Source organism: Haemorhous mexicanus, chromosome 5 (genome assembly GCF_027477595.1).
Source record: "Haemorhous mexicanus isolate bHaeMex1 chromosome 5, bHaeMex1.pri, whole genome shotgun sequence".
NCBI lineage: Eukaryota > Metazoa > Chordata > Aves > Passeriformes > Fringillidae > Haemorhous > Haemorhous mexicanus.
The window spans coordinates 11793224-11811741 of record NC_082345.1 but is presented as its reverse complement, the minus strand read 5'-3'; the positions used below and the strand labels follow the sequence as shown (position 1 = coordinate 11811741).

The following is an 18518-nucleotide window of genomic DNA, read 5'->3' as shown; positions in this document are numbered from 1 at the left end:
GGCGTCCCTCAATTTCTACTTCACCAAGGTAAGACCAGGCTAGCTGAGAGAAGACAAGCATTTTTCCTGAAGTATCCGCCATAACCTTATCCTCTCCAATGAGGACTTTCATCATCACTTCAACTCTGATATCTTGTAAAGGGTCTTTTGCTGCTACATAGTTTTATGCAACAGGCACATAGACTCACATGCATTGGTCAGAGCATCAGCAATGGCTTTCCTGGGGCCTGACACCTTCTGACAAAATGAATTTACAGCACAGGCATTTGCAGACATCTCCCTGGAAAATTAAGAAAAGGGAGCCAGCCATGTGACAAACCCATGAGAGAAGCTGCCCCAGTCCCAGGCTGTCCATCATCCCATCCAGAAGGAAGCAGTGCCACTCCAGAGGATTGTTTCTGGCTTTGTTGGGCTGGCGTCAGAAGCTCCCCGCCCTTCTGAGTTTAAGGGTTGCAGAAGCAAAGCCCAAATGTTTGACAGTTTATAAAAACAAGGTTACTTTGTTTTCCATCCTAATTTTTCATTGCCTCGGCTGCTCTGCTGGCAGGCAATTCCATGAAGATACGGTCTGATAAACTGACTTTGAACACTGAATCAATTGTGTGATTTAAAGCAAGAGCCCAAACTCAGCCAGCAAGTCATAAAGCAAAAATTTCATTAGAAAGGGAGCTGCAGTAAGCCACTCTAATAAGGGGCATCCTAATAGTTTTATGTTCAAAGCAGCCTTTAATGATAAATAATACTGTGTTTGAGAAGTAAAGAGACTGAAATAATTGTTCATGAAATTGCAGTATATGGTTAATTTAGAAGAAAAGAAAGATTCGCAGACAGGATGATTTTTAAATCCTTTTCCACAGAGCTGCCTGATACAAAGGCCATGAAAGACTGGTTGTTATTAAGTGAGATCACTCATGGCATTTCTTTTCCTCTTTCTAGCCACAGAAAAGGCAGTAAGGAAAATTAGACTGACAAATCTTCCCCTACATAGAAAGAAAAAGCAGAGCAAAAGAAAATCCATCTGTTCTCACTTGTGGAATTTCATGTTATCCCATATAAGGCCAAGTTTATGCAGCGTATGCATCAAAAATCCTAAAACCCTGAGTGTTATAAAATCACCAGGACAACTGCCAAATGCCAGTTTCAAGGCATCTGTAAGAGGCTAAGACAAAATTCAGGGCACTTTGGGATTCCAGTGCATGGTAAGCTGCACTAGAATAAATGGCACAACAGATTAATATTTCATGTCTCTCAAACTAAGGCCTCTTTTTTAATAGGGGAGAGACCCAGCAGAAGGGAAGGGCTGATCAGCTGAGCCTCACTGCCAGCAATGGGATGGTTTAGTGCCCTCTGACCAGTGTGTGCCCCCCACAACATTCCTGCTCTGGGCAGGCCACGACATGAAGACCAGGAGACTCAGGGCCCCATCCAACCTGACCTTGAATGTTTCTAAGGATGGGGCATTCATCACCTCTTTGGGCAACCTAGGCAAGTGTCTCACCACCCTTATCTTTTCCTTTTATCTTGTCTGAATCTACCCTTTCCTCTTTTAAAACCATTGCCCCTTGTCCTGTCACAACAGGCTCTGCTAAAAAGTCTGTCCCACTCCCTCCCTGGTTGCAAGGCACAGCAGAGAGGTGGCAGGTGTCCCTCCATCCCTCAGACCACTTTCCATTACCATTCCCCAAATCCAAGTCCCTGGACCTCTAGGCTTTGTTAAAAACAGCCAGTGCCAGAGAAATTATGATCTTTCATGCCACTGTTACAGTACTGACCAAGACAAACTTCTCTCCACTGACAAGGCTGAAGCCCCTGGGTGGGAGCAGAGGCACACTGCAAACCTTGGGTTTCTAGCAGCAAGACAGGCCCTTATAGAACAGACAGATGTTGCTGCAGCGCTGAATGCAGTCTCCACACTGTCATCTAGTGGATTTAGTGGTGATAGCCAGAGCTCAGTTTAATACTACCCTGTAATTTCGCTGAACGTAACTGCAGCTTAAACTTTATATTTTTTGGCTGTACACTTTCTGCCTTTTCTCACCCAGTTCTCCTGGGATTTCTCCTTTCTGAATCCTTCTTTTACAATAATTTTATTCACATCATTTTAAACTACAACAATGCCTTTTTCTTTGGGTTACTGTAATTCCCAGGCAGGCTATTTCCCCACTGCTAGCCAGCGACTACAGAATGTCTTTCCCTTTCTTTTAAGAAACTCTATCTTTTCCTTAACTTAGGGTAGAAATAAGTTTCTTGTGTGTGCAGGGCAGCATAAATGCCCTTAGATATTTATTAGGAGTGATGTACTTATATCACTCATAATAAATATCTAAGGGCATTTATGCTGCCCTTACCCCTACCCCTCCAGGCTTCAAAGACAGCTCTACAGGCTGAACACACTGGGTGTCTGTGGCTACACAGTGCCTCTGCCTCTCCAGGCTCCAGCCCCACAGCTTGCAGGCTCCTGCTCTGAAAAATTGCCCGATAAATTCAAGTACTACAAGCACAAAGAAAACAAAATTAAACCAGTTATGTTTGCCTAAACCTAGCCTATCGTAGTTCCTAACAAGTATGGAACTATGATAAACCTGGCAGTGTGGGGGGATGATAAATATTAGCAAAGTGGAGTATGATGGGCACCCCAAAATCCTAAGTTCTCACAGTTCAAGAGGGTCTGCAAGATGCAGCTGTTGGATCCATGCCCATGAGGGCATGATGGTGTGGAGGTGTTTGTCTTTGTAGCTGCGGATTCCCAGACAGTGGGATTTGCAATGCTGATCCTGTTTTGCTAAGCCTACCTCTTGGTATTCGATTTTCCCTTTCATCCTCTAGGTTGTAGTGACCTGTGACTTCTGTACTTGCTCATTTATGGAGCCAGATTGCTCCTCATTCCTAGGAAATCAGCTCTGAGTCTGTCCCAGAGGCAGCCCACTATAGGATAAGCAGGGCCCCCAACACAGGGAAGAATGATGAGGACTTTATGATATCAGAAGGTTAATTAATTACTTTATTATACTATATTATTCTATACTATATTACACTTCATCTAAACTGAAACTGCACAAGCACTCAACAAAATTTCTTGACTGTCTCCTGACCGACCGTCAGGACAGTTTGTAGAGATTGGTTAAGAAAATAAAATATATTAGAATTTATTTAAGTAAATTTTTTTAGGCAAATAATTTTCTAACACATTGTGCATGTTTCAAAACACAGGAGCGGTAAATGAGATAAGAATTGTTTTGATCTCTGCTTCTCTCACTGCTTCTCTCAGGTTCAGAGAATGTGAATCCCACAGCCCAGCACTCCATCCCCATCCCACAGCTGCCTTCCTGAGGAGTCAGCTCCCCAGGCTCACCCAGAGACAACTGATCCCTTCTCTCTCGCTCTGCAGCTGGTTCAAGCACTGGGATTTTGCAACATCAACCCTGTGGTCTTACCAGATGTTAAATCAGCAATTAGCTTAATATATTACCTCCAGGTCAGCAATTCTCTCACTGTTTTGCAGTTATAGTAAGTCTGTGATTTGGCCACTCTCTGTCCTACAGAAGAAATGCTAAATATGTTTGTGCTGCTTTGGCAATTTTGTCACTGGCCCATCTCAGCTCAATGGTCCCTTTTCTATGACCCTCCACTGCCTGCAGCTTCTTACAAAAAACTGAGAAGGGAAAAGGATTTGTCAGAAGTTGTAAACAAAGAACATGAGGCCATTGACATGCAGCAGAAAGGAGAATGCAACTTTAAACATTCAGTTTAACAGTTTACAAACCATGCTCCAGACCAACTTTTCTTCTCTGCATCTGTGCTTTGGCATTCAGAGGCTCTATCAAAAATCTCTTGGATGAGTGCAGAGGTAATTTTTAATAAAAAAAAAATCAGTTTAATAATCATTTTAATGGGCCTCTGGGAAAAAAAAAAAAAAAAGGAGAGGTATCTTCCACAGGCCACAGTATTGCTGTAGCAGGGAAAGAAACCCATTGCCACATTCATGGCTGACTCCTCAATAAAAGCTGGGAGTGCAGGAATCAGTCAACCTCCTCTAGAGAAACTTGGATTGGCTTCTTCAGCAATTAATTTTCAAGAATTGAGATCATCTCAAATGATTATAAGCAAATGAAGAACATGACACAAAAAGGACAAAGAATTAGGAGCTAACAACTGCTGGAAATCAAGTCTGTGTTAGACCTTACTAACAGGTGGCCACTCTCTGGGAGATGACAGCTAATCCACCCTGTCAAAAAGCTTTTAACAGAAACCTGTCCCTGCTGAAAGGGCCACTGGAGTCACAGAAGCCAGGACAGGAGAACAGTTATTTCAGAACAGAATTCCCCTTCCGTATCTTATCATGAATACACAGACTAAGTCTCCAAGTAAGGAAGTAGATATACTTACTTTGGTACTGGTGCTTCAGCTCATTTTTTGGGGGGGAAGCAATGTGACACCCTGTTCTTCATTCACCACTGAGAGCTCTCCAAATAGGTTTGAATTATTTTACCCCCACTCCAGGCAGAGCATCCTGCTACAGGATGATACTTGCCTCAGGGAATTTTGAAGTTAAATAATTTCCAATTATTAAAAACATTTGAGTAGTGATTTGGATTTTTTTGAAAAAAAAAATTATGCACAGGTAACCCTTTTATATTTAACATTACTTTAATATTTATAAGAGGTAACCCCCATTTCAGGCCCAGCTTCTCTATATCACTCCAGGCAACTCTCCTCCCCATCTTGCAATCACTGCAGGGTGCAATACACTCAGTTCTTTCATTGAGGCAATGGACAGAGCAGGGCTACAAAAAGACAACAAGGGATTTCTTCTGCTGGAATCCCAGGAAGACCTCTGACCAGCTCCATATAGAAAACAGCACTTGTGTATAGATAGCATCCATGTCTAGTCCTCATTTGGCCCTTCTCCTGTCCCCAGCACACAGAACAATGGAGTGAGTGAGGTTCTCATCAAAACACTGCAGAACAGCTCTCTGCAGTTTCTTATCTCCCTTGCCACAAAGCCTCCCAGGAGTACAGAACAGCTGAAAGCCCCTTGCACTAACCCAGAAGAGTGCCTCCCGCCCCAGCAACAGTGGGGCTTCTCATCTTACTGCACTTTCTAATCCCTGAGAGACTTTCCTTACGCTGTGTATGGAAACTTACCATCACAGTACTGAATGAGTACAAGTCCACAAAACCAGTGAAGTTTACAGAGCCATTAAACCCTAAGCACTTAATGTGTGTATTGAATAGTCACCTCCAAATGTTAAACATGTCCATTTCATCCTGTCCTTTCCCATACTCTTCTTATAAAAAGTATATTTTTGTCAACATTTTAAAATTTAAGGTTTAGGGACTCTTGTCTGTAGCTGTTTAAGGTCTTATCAGGGGAGAAATTTGCATTGGATGTACTTGCACATCAGAACAGGTTCAACCACAGTTAGCTGCATGAGATGCAGAAATGCTGAGAAGCAGCATCAGGCTTCCCTATGGAAAGTTTTTCTTGTTGGCTCCTGTGACTGCCCATTTATCTTGCAGCTGCTGGAGATGCCCACAGGTGAAACAGGCAGTGTTAGAGACAGTTGTATCTGTCTGTCAAGCCAGCATGACCACAATAAGGCCTGGTGTTTACATGTGACATTTATGCACATATCCACAGTGCTCATTCTGTGGAGCAGATGGTCTCCAGGCTTTTCTCTGTGGGTACTCCTTGCAGCCCTACCACTGCTCCTTACAGATGTTTTCCTTCCAGCAGCTGTCTGAATGGATAGTGGCCAACTTATGAGCCACAGCAATTTACCAGGAAGATTCCAGCATCAGCAAAAAGTCTATCCCAAAGATCCCAGCCATACCAAATCAGTGCAGGCACAAGTCACCATGTAAACACTGTCACAGAGCCAAGATGCACTTTTTGGTATAAGGGAGGAAGGGGACACAGCTGCATCCACTGGGACTCAAAACTGGCATTCTTGCTTATTGGATGCACAAGATCAGTGAGAAGACTTCTCCAAATATTTAGAACATAAACATCATGGGTCAATGGATCAAATAATTTCTTACTGAAAAGAATTCACTCAAGCATTTATGTCAGCTTCATGTATCATTGTGCAGAACAAAACTCAGATTAAATTCTTGATAGGAACTCTGTTTTGTTTGTACTGGGTACAGTTAAGTCTGCAATAAATCTTCCTTCATGCAGGCAGTATAATACAGGCAATTAAACTCTCAAGAAAATGAAAAGCCTTTCCAGAGCTGACAACATTACTACAAAATCCTCCAGTGGCAACATCCCCCACAGACTAATAGTTTGGCGTCCAGAGAGAGAAACAAACTAATAAACTTGCAACTACAACAAGGAAGATCCATCACTTATTTTAAAGCTGCATTTCATCTGCAGGAATATCTTCAATTCCTATTTAACTAACTGCAATAAGCACAACTTTGTATTTTTAGGAAAAAAAAGACAAGGTGTAGTCCTCAAAAGTTTATTTCAAGTATAAAAATTGTTCAGTAAGGTATCTACAGGTTTCTTGTTCAGCAAAAAGGTTTAATAAGATAGAAAGAATCAAGTACCAAATCTCTGTAAAAATACGATTTTAAATTTTGAGTAACAGTGAAAAGGCACTTAAACAAAAGATAGCCAATGACAAATACAACTGTTATGTCACAGTGAATGTGTAAGCAAACATAATCTAACACTTTATGAACAAAGAAATTAATCACAGTCTAGCTGAACTCAGCAACATAATCCAGACAAGAGTGAATTTGAACTCCCTGCACTTCAACAATAGAAGTGCTAAGAAAGAGAGAAAGAAAAGCAGAAGTCTCCAGTAAACTGATGTTCTGCAGCACTGTGCTCAAACTGTGAACTCAGAGCTCAGTTTATACAAGCTCACAAAAAGAAATGTAACAAAACTGGGTAGCAGCATGAATACTTCATAAATGCCCCTGATCTGTATGCTCGCATTGAGGGGTTTATATTTCTATTCCCAGTTTAGAAAAAAAAGAAAGTTTCTACAAAAACAGAAGCATAACCATCAGACTACCCTAAGTGGGAAAATGAAGTGTAATGCTTGGGAATCCACTGCAGTCCCTTTGCAGCAGAAATATTCTTCCACTGCCAGCAATGGAAAGCATAATAAGTAGAAGTTTTTGAGAATCAGGAAAGAAAACAGGCTCTGACAGTTTAAATGAGTTTGTTATTTTTGGTCAAGATTCAATGAGCTACTCTATCTTAAAAAAAAAAAAAAAAAAGGATCAGAAATGCCAAAAGAAACAATACGTTTAAAACAGAATTTACAGCACCAAAGAATATCTGGACAATAAATACAGAATAAGATGTAATTATTCACAAATATGAGGAAATAGGGAAGAAAATTTTCAACGCCCACCAGAAAACTGTGAGCCTTTACAATTATTCAGCAACATGAAGTAAACAGAAAAAAAATCATCTTAGTGTTGGCATTTTTTTCTCAGTGATAGTAAGAATTTTGATACAGGAGTGCTATCAAGACTTTTGCATCTTTTTTTCCAGATACATTTTCCTGTAGGTCTGAAACATCTCTTTTGAGTCTTTGACAGGAATGTGAAGAGTCTCTCCATCTCCTTCCAGGATCTGTATAGCTGTATCAAGGGGAATACTGTCCTCAGCTGCAAGACAGACAAGCACGTTAAAGCAAGAGCCTCAAAGGACTCCACTCCTTATACATGTGGTACCTAAGACCTTCCAGTGTCAAAAAAGGATGCCATAAACTTCCTTCCTAAAGCACCAGGCACTTCAGATTTAAAATAATCTCCAATGCATCTTTAAGCATAAAATGGCTATTTGGGTGTCTTCACAGGAGAGATTTCTGGTGAGTATCAAGAAAGGTATGACAGAAAGCATGCATTTGTGAAAGGAAGAGAAGACGCAAGAGGAAGGGCTAAAATGATGGCAGACACCAAAGCCCAAGGACACAGCAACAGCAACAAAAGATACAAAGGATGCAAACTATGTTACTTGCAACACCATAAGTACCAGCATGCAAGCCCACTGTTCTAAAGCTAAGAAGCAGGCAGCAACAAGGCTACAGAATGCATTCTGTTTCCTGTTAGACCACTAGAAAAACAAAACTAGAACTGGAGAGGCACCTAAAGCAAAGAAACAAGGACAGCTGGGAGCAACCTCACCCAAGATTTACAAAGGATGGAACAAACAAGATCCTGAGATGAAAGTTGCCACTGTTGTGACAGTTGATTCCTAGAGGGTATAAAAGACCATCCAAAAAGCAATTTGCCATTCAAGAGAAATGAGGAAGATGTCATAGTGGCCCCCCTTTTCCTCTGGGTGTCACACAGATTATCTTGTCCAGACTACTGGGACACACAGGTCCTGGAACTTGCGAGCACAGGTGTTATGTGTGGACAGCAGCAAAGTACTGTGAAAGCCAGATTTATTTGAAAAATCACTTTCTGTTTTTGGACTAGATTCTGCTACATCACTTTCTATATTTTAAAGCATGAAAGAGTCTTTATATACAATTGAAAACTGTATTGAAATGTTAATAGTGCTACATCCAAGCTAATGGCACAGGAAATTTTCAACATTTCCAACAACATATTCATAAAACAATAAACAAATCTTTGAGACTTGTAAGTCTATTCTATGGTATCCATTTAATCAGGAGAATGAGTATAATAATTTTAAATGCTTTATTAAGGTTTACTACTGTAAAGGAATATTTAAAACCAAGCAAAGAGGATTCAACTTGTATTTCAAATGGGACATTCAGAAGTCACTTCACCTGTAGAGATCTCTTCCAGTTTCTTTTGCTTCACTGGTTCACATTTTAACCAATCTTCTTTTTTACTCTTGACACCTGAAAAGAAATTTTCAAAAAATGTTTCTGAGGTTCCTTTATCACAAGTTATGGCCTCTATTCAGCATTAAATTCTAACACGTATACTAGCACACGCAAAAGGAAATTTCCTTTGGGTATGAAAATGACTCCAAGTGCTGATATACACAGCTTGAGAAAAATAAAATACAACATTTGACATAAATACGCTTCAGAATGCACCATGTAAAATGTTGAAAAATGGGGCAGAGAAGAAGGGAAGGAAAAATGGATGTTTAAAGCAAAGATGGCAAAGATTGTGGGGACTATGGGCAGGATACATCTGGCCTAAGCCCACTCTATTCCTCAATGTCACAGAAGATCTCTCCCTCCTCTGCCCAGCCAGACTGATGCACAAGCAGGTGAACAATGAATACAGATCACATCACCTTTGATCAGATCACCTTTGATCAGATCACCCTCACTACGCCAAGGGAATCTACTTTCCACAACCAAGCCAAGCTAACTTCTACAAGTACTTTAGAAAGCCTTCTCAAAAGTTACTTGAAACTGCCGTGCTCTAAAGTACTCTAATTTCATTCTCTAAGACTTACAGAAAATTGAAGGAACACTCCTATGTTCTTTTTCAGCTGAAGACACAGCTGTGGTCTGCCAGAGACCAAGACAGGATATCTCAGCCTTCAGCCTCTACTGTCCCCTGTTTTCACTGTCTGTAGCTTTGTGCAACATGAATTTAAAAATGTATACATAGTTTTTATTTACAAATGAATATTTAAGAGACCATCATACCTTCTACAACGACTTTATCTCTTTCTGGAGAATTCTTTGCAGCTAAGCTTTCTTCACCAGGGGCTGGATTCCCGAACAGTATCTCTGGACACAGCTTGAACTCAAGGAGTTCCTGTTTGCATGATTTCTCAACTGTTGAGACAGCCACATCTTTTTTTGAGTTGCTGCTTTGTGACACTTTGGTGGTTCTATGCCAGACAGGTCTGACAGGTGATGTCTCTAATTTTGTCAGAGAGATGCGCTCCTGTGCCGTACGTTTAAATGCCACTCTGTTCAGGTAGTGTTTTTTTGGTTCCTTTTGAAGATGCAGCTTTAGTCTGTTATTTCTTCTGTTTAGGTATAGAAGATTTTTATCAGGAAACATTTTCTCAGAGCACTTGTCTTTGTTTTGACCATCGAGATGTCTTTCTTTGCTAGAAAAGAAGTTTTTAGACATGCTAGAAGATCGAGCCCTTTTTCTCTGCAGTTTAAGCACAGAGCAATCTGCTAAGGAACTCCTTGGTTTCCAACCATTTTCTCCATTCAGTTTTTTAGCTTTGTCAGCATTTAGCAAACAATTGTGTGCAAGCTGCTTAGAACTCTTTCCTTCGGATTGTTTCAGTCCTTCCTCTTCTAGCTTTGCTTTCTTAAATTCTCTCTTCCCAACCATATTTTCCTTCATCTTCCGTTTGTATGGCTGCTCTTGCAAAGGATGAACTTTCACAGATTTATGCTGAGAATATTTTGTGTGTCTTGATTTGAAGTCTACAGTGCTACTACTATCTGAGAATTTTACAGCATCAGCTTGGTAACTACTCAATTTTTTATGTTTTATTTCTGCTGGTAATTTTGCTTGCACTTTGACACTAATTCCTACATCTTGCCTAAGCACCTCCTTTTGTTCCCTACAGTTTTGTTCTTCAGCTGAGTTCTCTTCACAAGTTACAATTTTTTGTCCTTGACTGACTTCAGAATGCTTAATTTCAACTGTTTCTGACTTCACAGATTGGTGAATGTCTGTTTTGGATTTCATGGTCAGATCTGATTTGGTTGTATCTTTTGAAAGGGACTCAGTTTTGAAAACTCTCTCCTTCTTTATGGACGACTTTGCCATGTTGTCTGCATATGTATGATCAGTCTTTTCTGTTAACTCTTGGGAGACTGTCTGGTGCTCTTTTTTGAAAGATTTAAATTCTTTACTTGACACTTGGATTCCTTTGTCAATTTGCAGGTGTTCCTTCAAACTGCTGCTTTTGCATTTATCAGCATCCTGATTTTCAAAGGAATTAACTGGTCCCATTTTTTCCTGCTCTATTGTAGACAGTTTGTATTCATTATCCACCTTCAGCCTAGGTTTTTTGTTCATTTCAGAAGTGTATTTGCAAATATCCTTATTTTTGCTAATACTGTCTGGGATTTTTTCAGAAATTGTCAGGTCTTCTCCCACTGCACAGTTTTCCTTTTTCAAGGCATCCAGTTGACTGGTTTTTTCTTCTGTCTCTGCAGAGTCAGTATTTTCAGCTTTTGAAAGCTGACAATCATTTTTCTCTGAACCAGATGTTTCTAATTGAGATGGACAATGTGATGTTTTACATGCTACAGCTACACCACCCATTAAAGAATGATCTTCACTTTTTTCACTGGGGTTAGAAGTTTCTTGTGGGGTTTTTTCCTTCTCACATAGCTCCTGACTAGGCTGGACACTGCCTTCAAGGTTGTCCTTGTCGCCTGAAGCCTCTTCTGACTGTTGACTCACTTCTCTCATGCTGTCACTAGAGGAACACTGGTTGTGCCCAGGAGACAGTTCTTGAACCTGATCAGATCTTAACACTGCAACTTTAGTCTGATTTACTGGGTCCTTCAAATGAGAATTCTTGTCACAAATTTTAACCTCTTTTTGAGATTGATTCTCTGTCCCTTCAGCCACTGAACGATTTTGTGCTGCTTCTTTTGTTAGCATATCAGCACCTTCAATGCCATATGGAAACTCATTCACTAGAGCAAGCAGTTGATCTTTTAGATATTTACTCAGTTTTGCTCCAAAAAAGTTCACATCCTTTTCCATGCTATTTTTACTGGGCATGGAATTTTGTTTACTGTGGTCTCCTGGAACAGCGGGTGCATTTGTTTTAGCAGTTATGCTGATAGAGGAATCCAGTGAATTTTGAGCTAACTTTTGATTTATATTAGCAAGACTTTCTAAGGAATTTTCAGGATGCTTGGAAGATGCCTTGAATGACATGTTTTGTTCAGAGGTAGAAACTGCTTTAGGAGGATTGCCACTGCTTTCCTTCTCCGAATGACTTGATGATTCTTCCAACATCTTTAGCAGCAAGCTCTCTTTCTGGGCAGTGTTATTGCTCAGCTCAGTTTTATTCAAGTCCAGATGTTGTTCCTTTTGCCTTGCACCAGATGTATTTCCTTCTGATGCCTGTGTCTCATAGACTGACTTGAACATGCCTGCTATTTGTGGGTTATAGAATTTATCACCTTCAACAAGAGAGCATACACTAGAAATACAAAACATGTCATTTTCCAGCAGAGCTGTGGCTGTATCTCCTGCCTCTAACACAGCCTGCTTGTCTTCATGGTCTCTTGTACCTTCCTGGGAGATTTGACTACAAAAATTTGTGCCTGATTCAGGAAGAGGAACCTTGTTTTGTAATCCAAGCTCCAGATTTTTTCTCACATCTTGTGCAGATTGACTAACTTTCCTTTGGTTTTCATCACCTACTTTGATCTGTTGCAAATGCGACTCCACTATTTGTTCCAGAACACAATCACTGGGTGATGACCAAGCATTTTCTATTGTTCTTCTGGCAGGACTTGCCAAACTTAAACCATTTTCCCCATCTTCTTGCAAGCTACATGTGCTCCCTGAGTTGATCACTGGATAGGTTTTACCTTCAGGTGTTGGGATCTTGCCTGCCTGCTCACTTAGTGCTCTCTGTTCACTAAGTACTAAAGGAGAGACAACTGCAACTTGAGGTTCAAAATTTTTCATCAAATTTGAAGTCAACGTATCAAGTTTTTGTCCCACAGAGGTAGTTGTTACAGGCAAAACAGCCTCATCCATGCTATCTAGCACAGTATTTTTTTCTCCCTTCTTTGTGTTTTGGTCAGAGGGTGAAATCTGATTTGCTGTGGAGCTTTCATTTGACTGTTTATTTTCCACACTTACAGATTCTGGTGGGTATTTCCCCCACAGGCGCAGGCATGCAACCAGCTCCTCCATATAGTAACTACAATTGCTCTGGCTACAGGATGGATTTTCAGTAAATAGTGTTTTTTTCTGAGCTACCTCAGTCTGCAATTGAGCATCACCAGATGCAGTTGTTTCTGATGCAGCAGAGTTTGTGTGAGCCACAGATGCCTGCTCGTCTTTCAGACTTTCTACATTCTTCTCACTGGTGTCTTTTAGCAAGCTTCCACTCGAGACAGATGTATCAAGCAGTGGTTTTTCACTACACAGGAGATTTGTCAGTATTTTATCAGCAGTAGCACCAGCTGTCTTCTCTTTCAGGGCATTTGTGCTGCTCAATACAAACTGAAGAAATGATGAGTTCTCAGGGCCAATTTGCAGAGTCTTTGATGCAGCCCTGACAGAGCTCCCTGCTGGAGTAAAACACGAAGCACTGTTTGAGGAACTCACAGCTCCTTGAGAAGAGGCCAAGGCATGCACATCCCTTTGTTCCAAGGTGCTCTCAGGATTATTAAATTGAGCTGGGACTTTGCTGTGAGAGGGAATAGGAGTGAAGCTTGATGAAAGACTTCCCTGCTTCACCTGAGAGCTACTTTGAGTCACCTCCAATCTTCTGTTATCAGCACTGGCTAGGTTTTTGTCATTTCTTTCTTCATGTGAAACCATGAAAGTGGGTCTCTCTGTCCTCACTGCTTCAGATGGGGGAGGCTGTACATTTTGTTTGGGCACACATGGAAGACAATTAGGAGGAGAACATGGATAACTAGGAGGAAGAGAATGAGTACTTTTTTCATGATAGATTTTTTTTTTATAATTATGAACCGTTTCAAGCAGGACAACCCTTTTTTTAAGACATTTCAGCTTTTCAGCTTCCCAAGCAAGTCTTTCCTTTGTAATTCCTACTCCATGTCTTGCTGCTGCTGAGGAAAGCTGAGCATTAACAGGCCCATTCATCAAACTACTAGTCTGGCTCTCTGGAACAGAAGCAGGATCACTCAGGGGCTTTGAAGAAAGAGCTTCTATTTCTTTCACAACATCAAGCAGTTCTTTGGGAATGCCAGGAGATGACACAGAACTTTCACTAAAAGACCGATTTGCTGTCACACTTCCACTTGGATTACAGACATTCCTGATGGATTGACTGACTTCTCCAGATTGCTGCTTCTGACAGTGTTGCTGAATACTGTTAAACCCAGGAGCATTTTTTGGATCCAGCGGGCACCTCTGCTGGTTAACGTTGTATCCACTGGGTACATTTTGCATTTCGTGTGGTACACCCATTGAAGATTGTGCTGCAGGCCTTGAAACACAGTTGGCAGGCAACAAAGAGGGTGCTGAACATCCTCTAGGAGCTTCTGAGGCCATCTGACTCTGCTGAAATGGTGGCAGCTGTACATTTGTCCCGGTATTTTGATTCACTGAATACAAAACTTTACACTGATTATTGGAATTAAATATTTGGGGTTGGACATGTTGCCCGGAAGTAGAAAGAGGAAAAGAATTATTCTGGGGATGAATGCCACCTTGATGCAGTGTTGCAAGTCTCAGGGAATTATGCTGCAGCATTTCTGGCTGTGCCATGTAAGCATTGGTGTTGGTGTACTGGGGCTCCCCAAGCACGTTCCTTACATTATTCCCTGTGTTCACTTGGGAGGACAGGGGGGGTACATTCCTGCAGGGATAACTGTAGGGATTAGAGACTGGCCAAGAAGTCGGAGTCATCTCTGGTCGCAAAGCGGAATTCTGAATGGGAGGTTTCAGACCTGTTCCGTACATCTGCTGATGTCTTTTAACTGAGTATTTTGACATAAAAAAATTATTACCAGTAACAGATGCTCCTGGTGAGGTTTGATCTGAAGTTTTGAATCCTTCAGCATTTACAGCAGGGAAGGCAACATTTACAGTTGGCATATACATGATCTGGTTATTTTCAGCATGAGTGCATGCATTTTTAGAGGAGTTGGCATTTGTCTGAGGAAAGCCATGTCCATTAGGAAGTAACTGAGTGAAACATGCTCCTTCACTTTGCAGGTTTGTATTTGCATCAGCATTCTGGACTGGCCTTACATTCCAGTCCATCTTTTCTTGTTTTCTTTTTCTTCAAGCAAAACCAAAATGCTAAAAAAAAATTTTACAAAAATTAAAACCTTTTGATCAAGACCTATTTCACTTACTAAGAAGTGATTTATAATGCATCATGAACAGAACTGCTGAACCTAAATTACTGGGTAGGAGAGCAACCCCACTAGCACAACCTGTGGACATCAATGCTGTCAATGTCAATTTGCATAAATTGTTTCCCAGAACACTGTAAAATATAAAAAGAGAAGCAACTAACAACTCTATTGACTATCTAATGACTAACAAAACCTTCACATTATTCTCCTAATTCTCTTATCTATCAGCCTTTTAATTTAACAAGAGATTGCTGTATTTGCCTTCTTCATCCAAACACAATGGGAAAAACCCCCAAGGCATATGTATAACACCATACAATAAACAATACTTAAGAGCTGAACAAAAGAAACACCTGTAGAATAAAATACAGACCAGGGTTTTCAGACAATAAGACTCAATTTCAATTGTACCTTTAAATACAACAAAATTAATGGAAAAAAATCAATTTTGGTTTAGTAAAAATCTCTCATAATAATGTGGCCCACTAGTTTAATTTTGAGAAATATGATTGTGCCTCTAGTGAGCTACAAGCAAAGAGCCCCTAATTCTGTTGGTAGCATTAACTTGCTCAGCTGGGAGAAGGCATGGAGAAGCATGGAGATTACATCTCCATGACATGAAGCATGGAGATGACAGCAACACTTCGGAAGCTGACAATGTCACATAACCCTAAGTCTTCATGTGCCATATTCCAGAGTGCACATGGATTACCAGCTGTAGGATATGGGGTTATAATTATCAGAGTGGTTAAGGTTTATGCTCACCAGAAGGCCCTGTGGAGAGGCACAGCTGCAGGCTGGACAGGTGGAAGTCCATGGAAGGCCGAGAGGAAGTTAGGAGCGAGGAGAGAGCCAGTGAATGACAGTTGGGAGAGAGACTGTGATTGGCTGGAGGAACACGTGAACAGCACCTGAGCAGGAAGGTGATTGGATGGTAGAACACATGGACAGCAGCAAGCAGCTGAGCCAGCCAATGGGTGCCTTCTTTCTGTTAAGTTCTGTTAGGTCTCGGTTTGGTTTCAGTTATGTCAGGTAGAGATTAAAAGTATAAAAAGGGTGCGATTTCTACAATAAACTGATCTCCTTCAGATGCTTAAGGGAGTCTGTGTCCCTTTGCTCCCCACTGCTACAAATGGCTGGCTCAAATTGGGACATATAAGGTGGTGGAGGGTGTGCAGATCGCTCCAGCAGCAACTCCCACTAAGTCAAGGAACCGGCCAGGAAGAGTCCAGAAAAGGATCTAGGGAAGGATCTGGGAAGAGTTCGGGAAGGAACTCAGGAATTTGAAAGTGTGCACACCTCACCTGGAAGGTGAATAGACTACTGGGAGCAAATACAGGAGGTGGATTATCCCAGGAACAAAGCAGAAGCTTGGGCCAGGTACAGTGGCTCTTCCATCAGCAATCTATTATTATGGCTGATGTGAAACTAAGCACCCTGCTGGACTGGGTGTCTAATCATGTTAAAGATTTTCCCTTTAATGGACCCCTTCAATCAAAAACCTGGCAAGCAGTAGGACAGAGACTTTTCCCTACATGGGGGACAACCATGGCAGGCATTAAAGGAAGTCACATGAATGTTGGCTATTACACGGCTTTGGAAGCTGAGTCCCCTGAACCCTCAGTGCCACCGGAACCCATATATGACCCCAAGAGTGACCCAAATCCTGCAGAATTGTCTTATCCTGAGATTAACTCAAGCCCTGCAGAATTGCCTTATTTTGATAAAGATCCCTGCGTAGCTGGCCCCCTTAGGGCAGAAATCTCACATCACAAGCAGGCAGCGGGCTCGCTCCCTGCCCAAGACAGCGACACAGTAGTCCAATGATGGCAAAAATGCCAAGAAGCCATCATGAAGGAGGGAGAATTGGCAGTCACTACGGCCTGCCCAGTAATATATGTGCCAATCCAACGACCAGCGTACTGAGAACTGGACTATAAAGTAATCAAGGAACTGAGGGCGCTATAGCTGGACTATAAAGTAATTAAAGAACTGAGGTAGAAGAAAGTGGCTTATCCTCCTATCCATCATGCTAAACTGCCTAGAATCCATCAGCACTCTGTATGTCCTCACACCCCACAACTGGATGAGCACAATGAAACCAATAAATGGATGTGATTTGTGCCAACAAAATCATAATTATATCAATATTTTTGGGAAAATAATTGGAAAGTATATGTGATTAGTGAAGCAGATGGGTTTCTTTGTAGATGATACACGTGGGAAACAGTATATAAGGGCTGGATTTGGCCTTGGGAATGGATGAAGTCAGGGAGACTCCCAAACCAAAACTGGCATCAACTGAAGTTAAGACAACTCCCAGAGCAGGGACTGACCTTGAATATGAATCAAGTTGGGAAAATTCCAGACAGGGAGTCTAAAATAGTGGTCTTATCTATGAAATAAATAAGGTTTAATTGGAACATAATGCTTACTTGTATAACACAAAGCTTAATGCACCACCTGCCAGGTTATTGAAAGGACAGTGAAGAAGATGATGAGCCTTCCTCTGAAAAGACCACTGAAGAGCCAGAAGACCGCTTGGAAACAAGTGGAGCATGCACTGTGTAGAATAGTGACATAGATATCAGGAATTGAAAATAGGAGTTTTACAAAAAGTATTAATGAATATGTATTAGCATACAGTATATAAGTTGTTTTTGGATCCTTTTGTACGTGAGGCAGGGCGGGAAGGCCTGTTGATGGGTTTTGCTTATGCTTTATCCGAACCACTGCAAATTTCTTTTTGTAACTACTGGAGTATATTTGATCATATTATATTATCTCAATTAAAACTGCTGCTAAATTTTAAGTTTGTAGTCTATTAAATTAGACATATGGAGTCATTCATAACAAAACTGATTCTAACAGCGAGGCAGTTTGCAGTCTGGCTAACCAATCACCGAGAGCTGTGTACAGCCCAGGCAGAAGCACTGCAGGACAGAATTTCACCAATCACCACTGTGCAGCTGACCAGAGAGTGCTTTCGCAGTCCCCGCAGTGCAGGCAGGCTACCCGCGTGGTGCATGTGATATCATTGCTCACCTAGCCCTGCAGGCCCTGTGGTGACTCCTAGAAATGGGTATCAATCCTAATCTTCTTTTGCTGAGATTTTACAGGGTTCAGCGGAGTCGTTCGTGCAGTTCCTGGACAGACTTCAAGCCACGCTCTCCCAACAAGTCAACAATGATGAAGCCAAAACTATTCTGTTGCAGCATCTTGCTTTTATAATGAATGAAGATTGTAGAAAAGTATTGCTTGCTGTTCGTAACCCACATCCTTGAGACATAGCAGACATTGGTTAGAGCATGCCAAAATGTGGGAACTGCTGCTTGTAACACTAACTCTCTCTTTAGCCATGCTCTTCCAGGTTCCAGACACACATGCAGGGGTCAAGGCGGGCTGGCCCCAGGATGGGGTATGGGGCAGGTGTGGGGCAGGTGTGGGTCACGATGGTTCTGGAGAGCACATTGGCAGCACTCAGCTCACTGCAGGTGGCCCACAGTGCTGGGAGCCTCCCCGAACCAGCCTCTGCTTCAGCCCTACCCCCAC

At 41.5% G+C, this 18518-nt stretch overlaps 1 protein-coding gene across 7 annotated transcripts in view; it reads right to left on the bottom strand.

Moving 5' to 3' along the window:
- Positions 1 to 6453: 6453 nt before the first annotated feature.
- The window catches only part of RESF1 (retroelement silencing factor 1), a 29523-nt gene continuing 17458 nt past the window's right edge, over positions 6454 to 18518 (bottom strand). For 5 of the 7 annotated variants that reach the window (XM_059845904.1, XM_059845899.1, XM_059845902.1 and 2 more), the window contains 3 exons: positions 9609 to 14907; positions 8766 to 8840; positions 6454 to 7632 (listed from right to left, as the gene is read on the bottom strand). In XM_059845904.1, the coding sequence (XP_059701887.1) occupies positions 7490 to 7632; positions 8766 to 8840; positions 9609 to 14868 (5478 nt within the window). In that variant the 5' untranslated portion in view covers positions 14869 to 14907 and the 3' untranslated portion in view covers positions 6454 to 7489. Of the gene's footprint in view, positions 7633 to 8491; positions 8841 to 9608; positions 14908 to 17401; positions 17530 to 18518 lie in introns of those variants that run through there. The other 2 variants (XM_059845905.1, XM_059845906.1) reach the window with 2 other exon arrangements.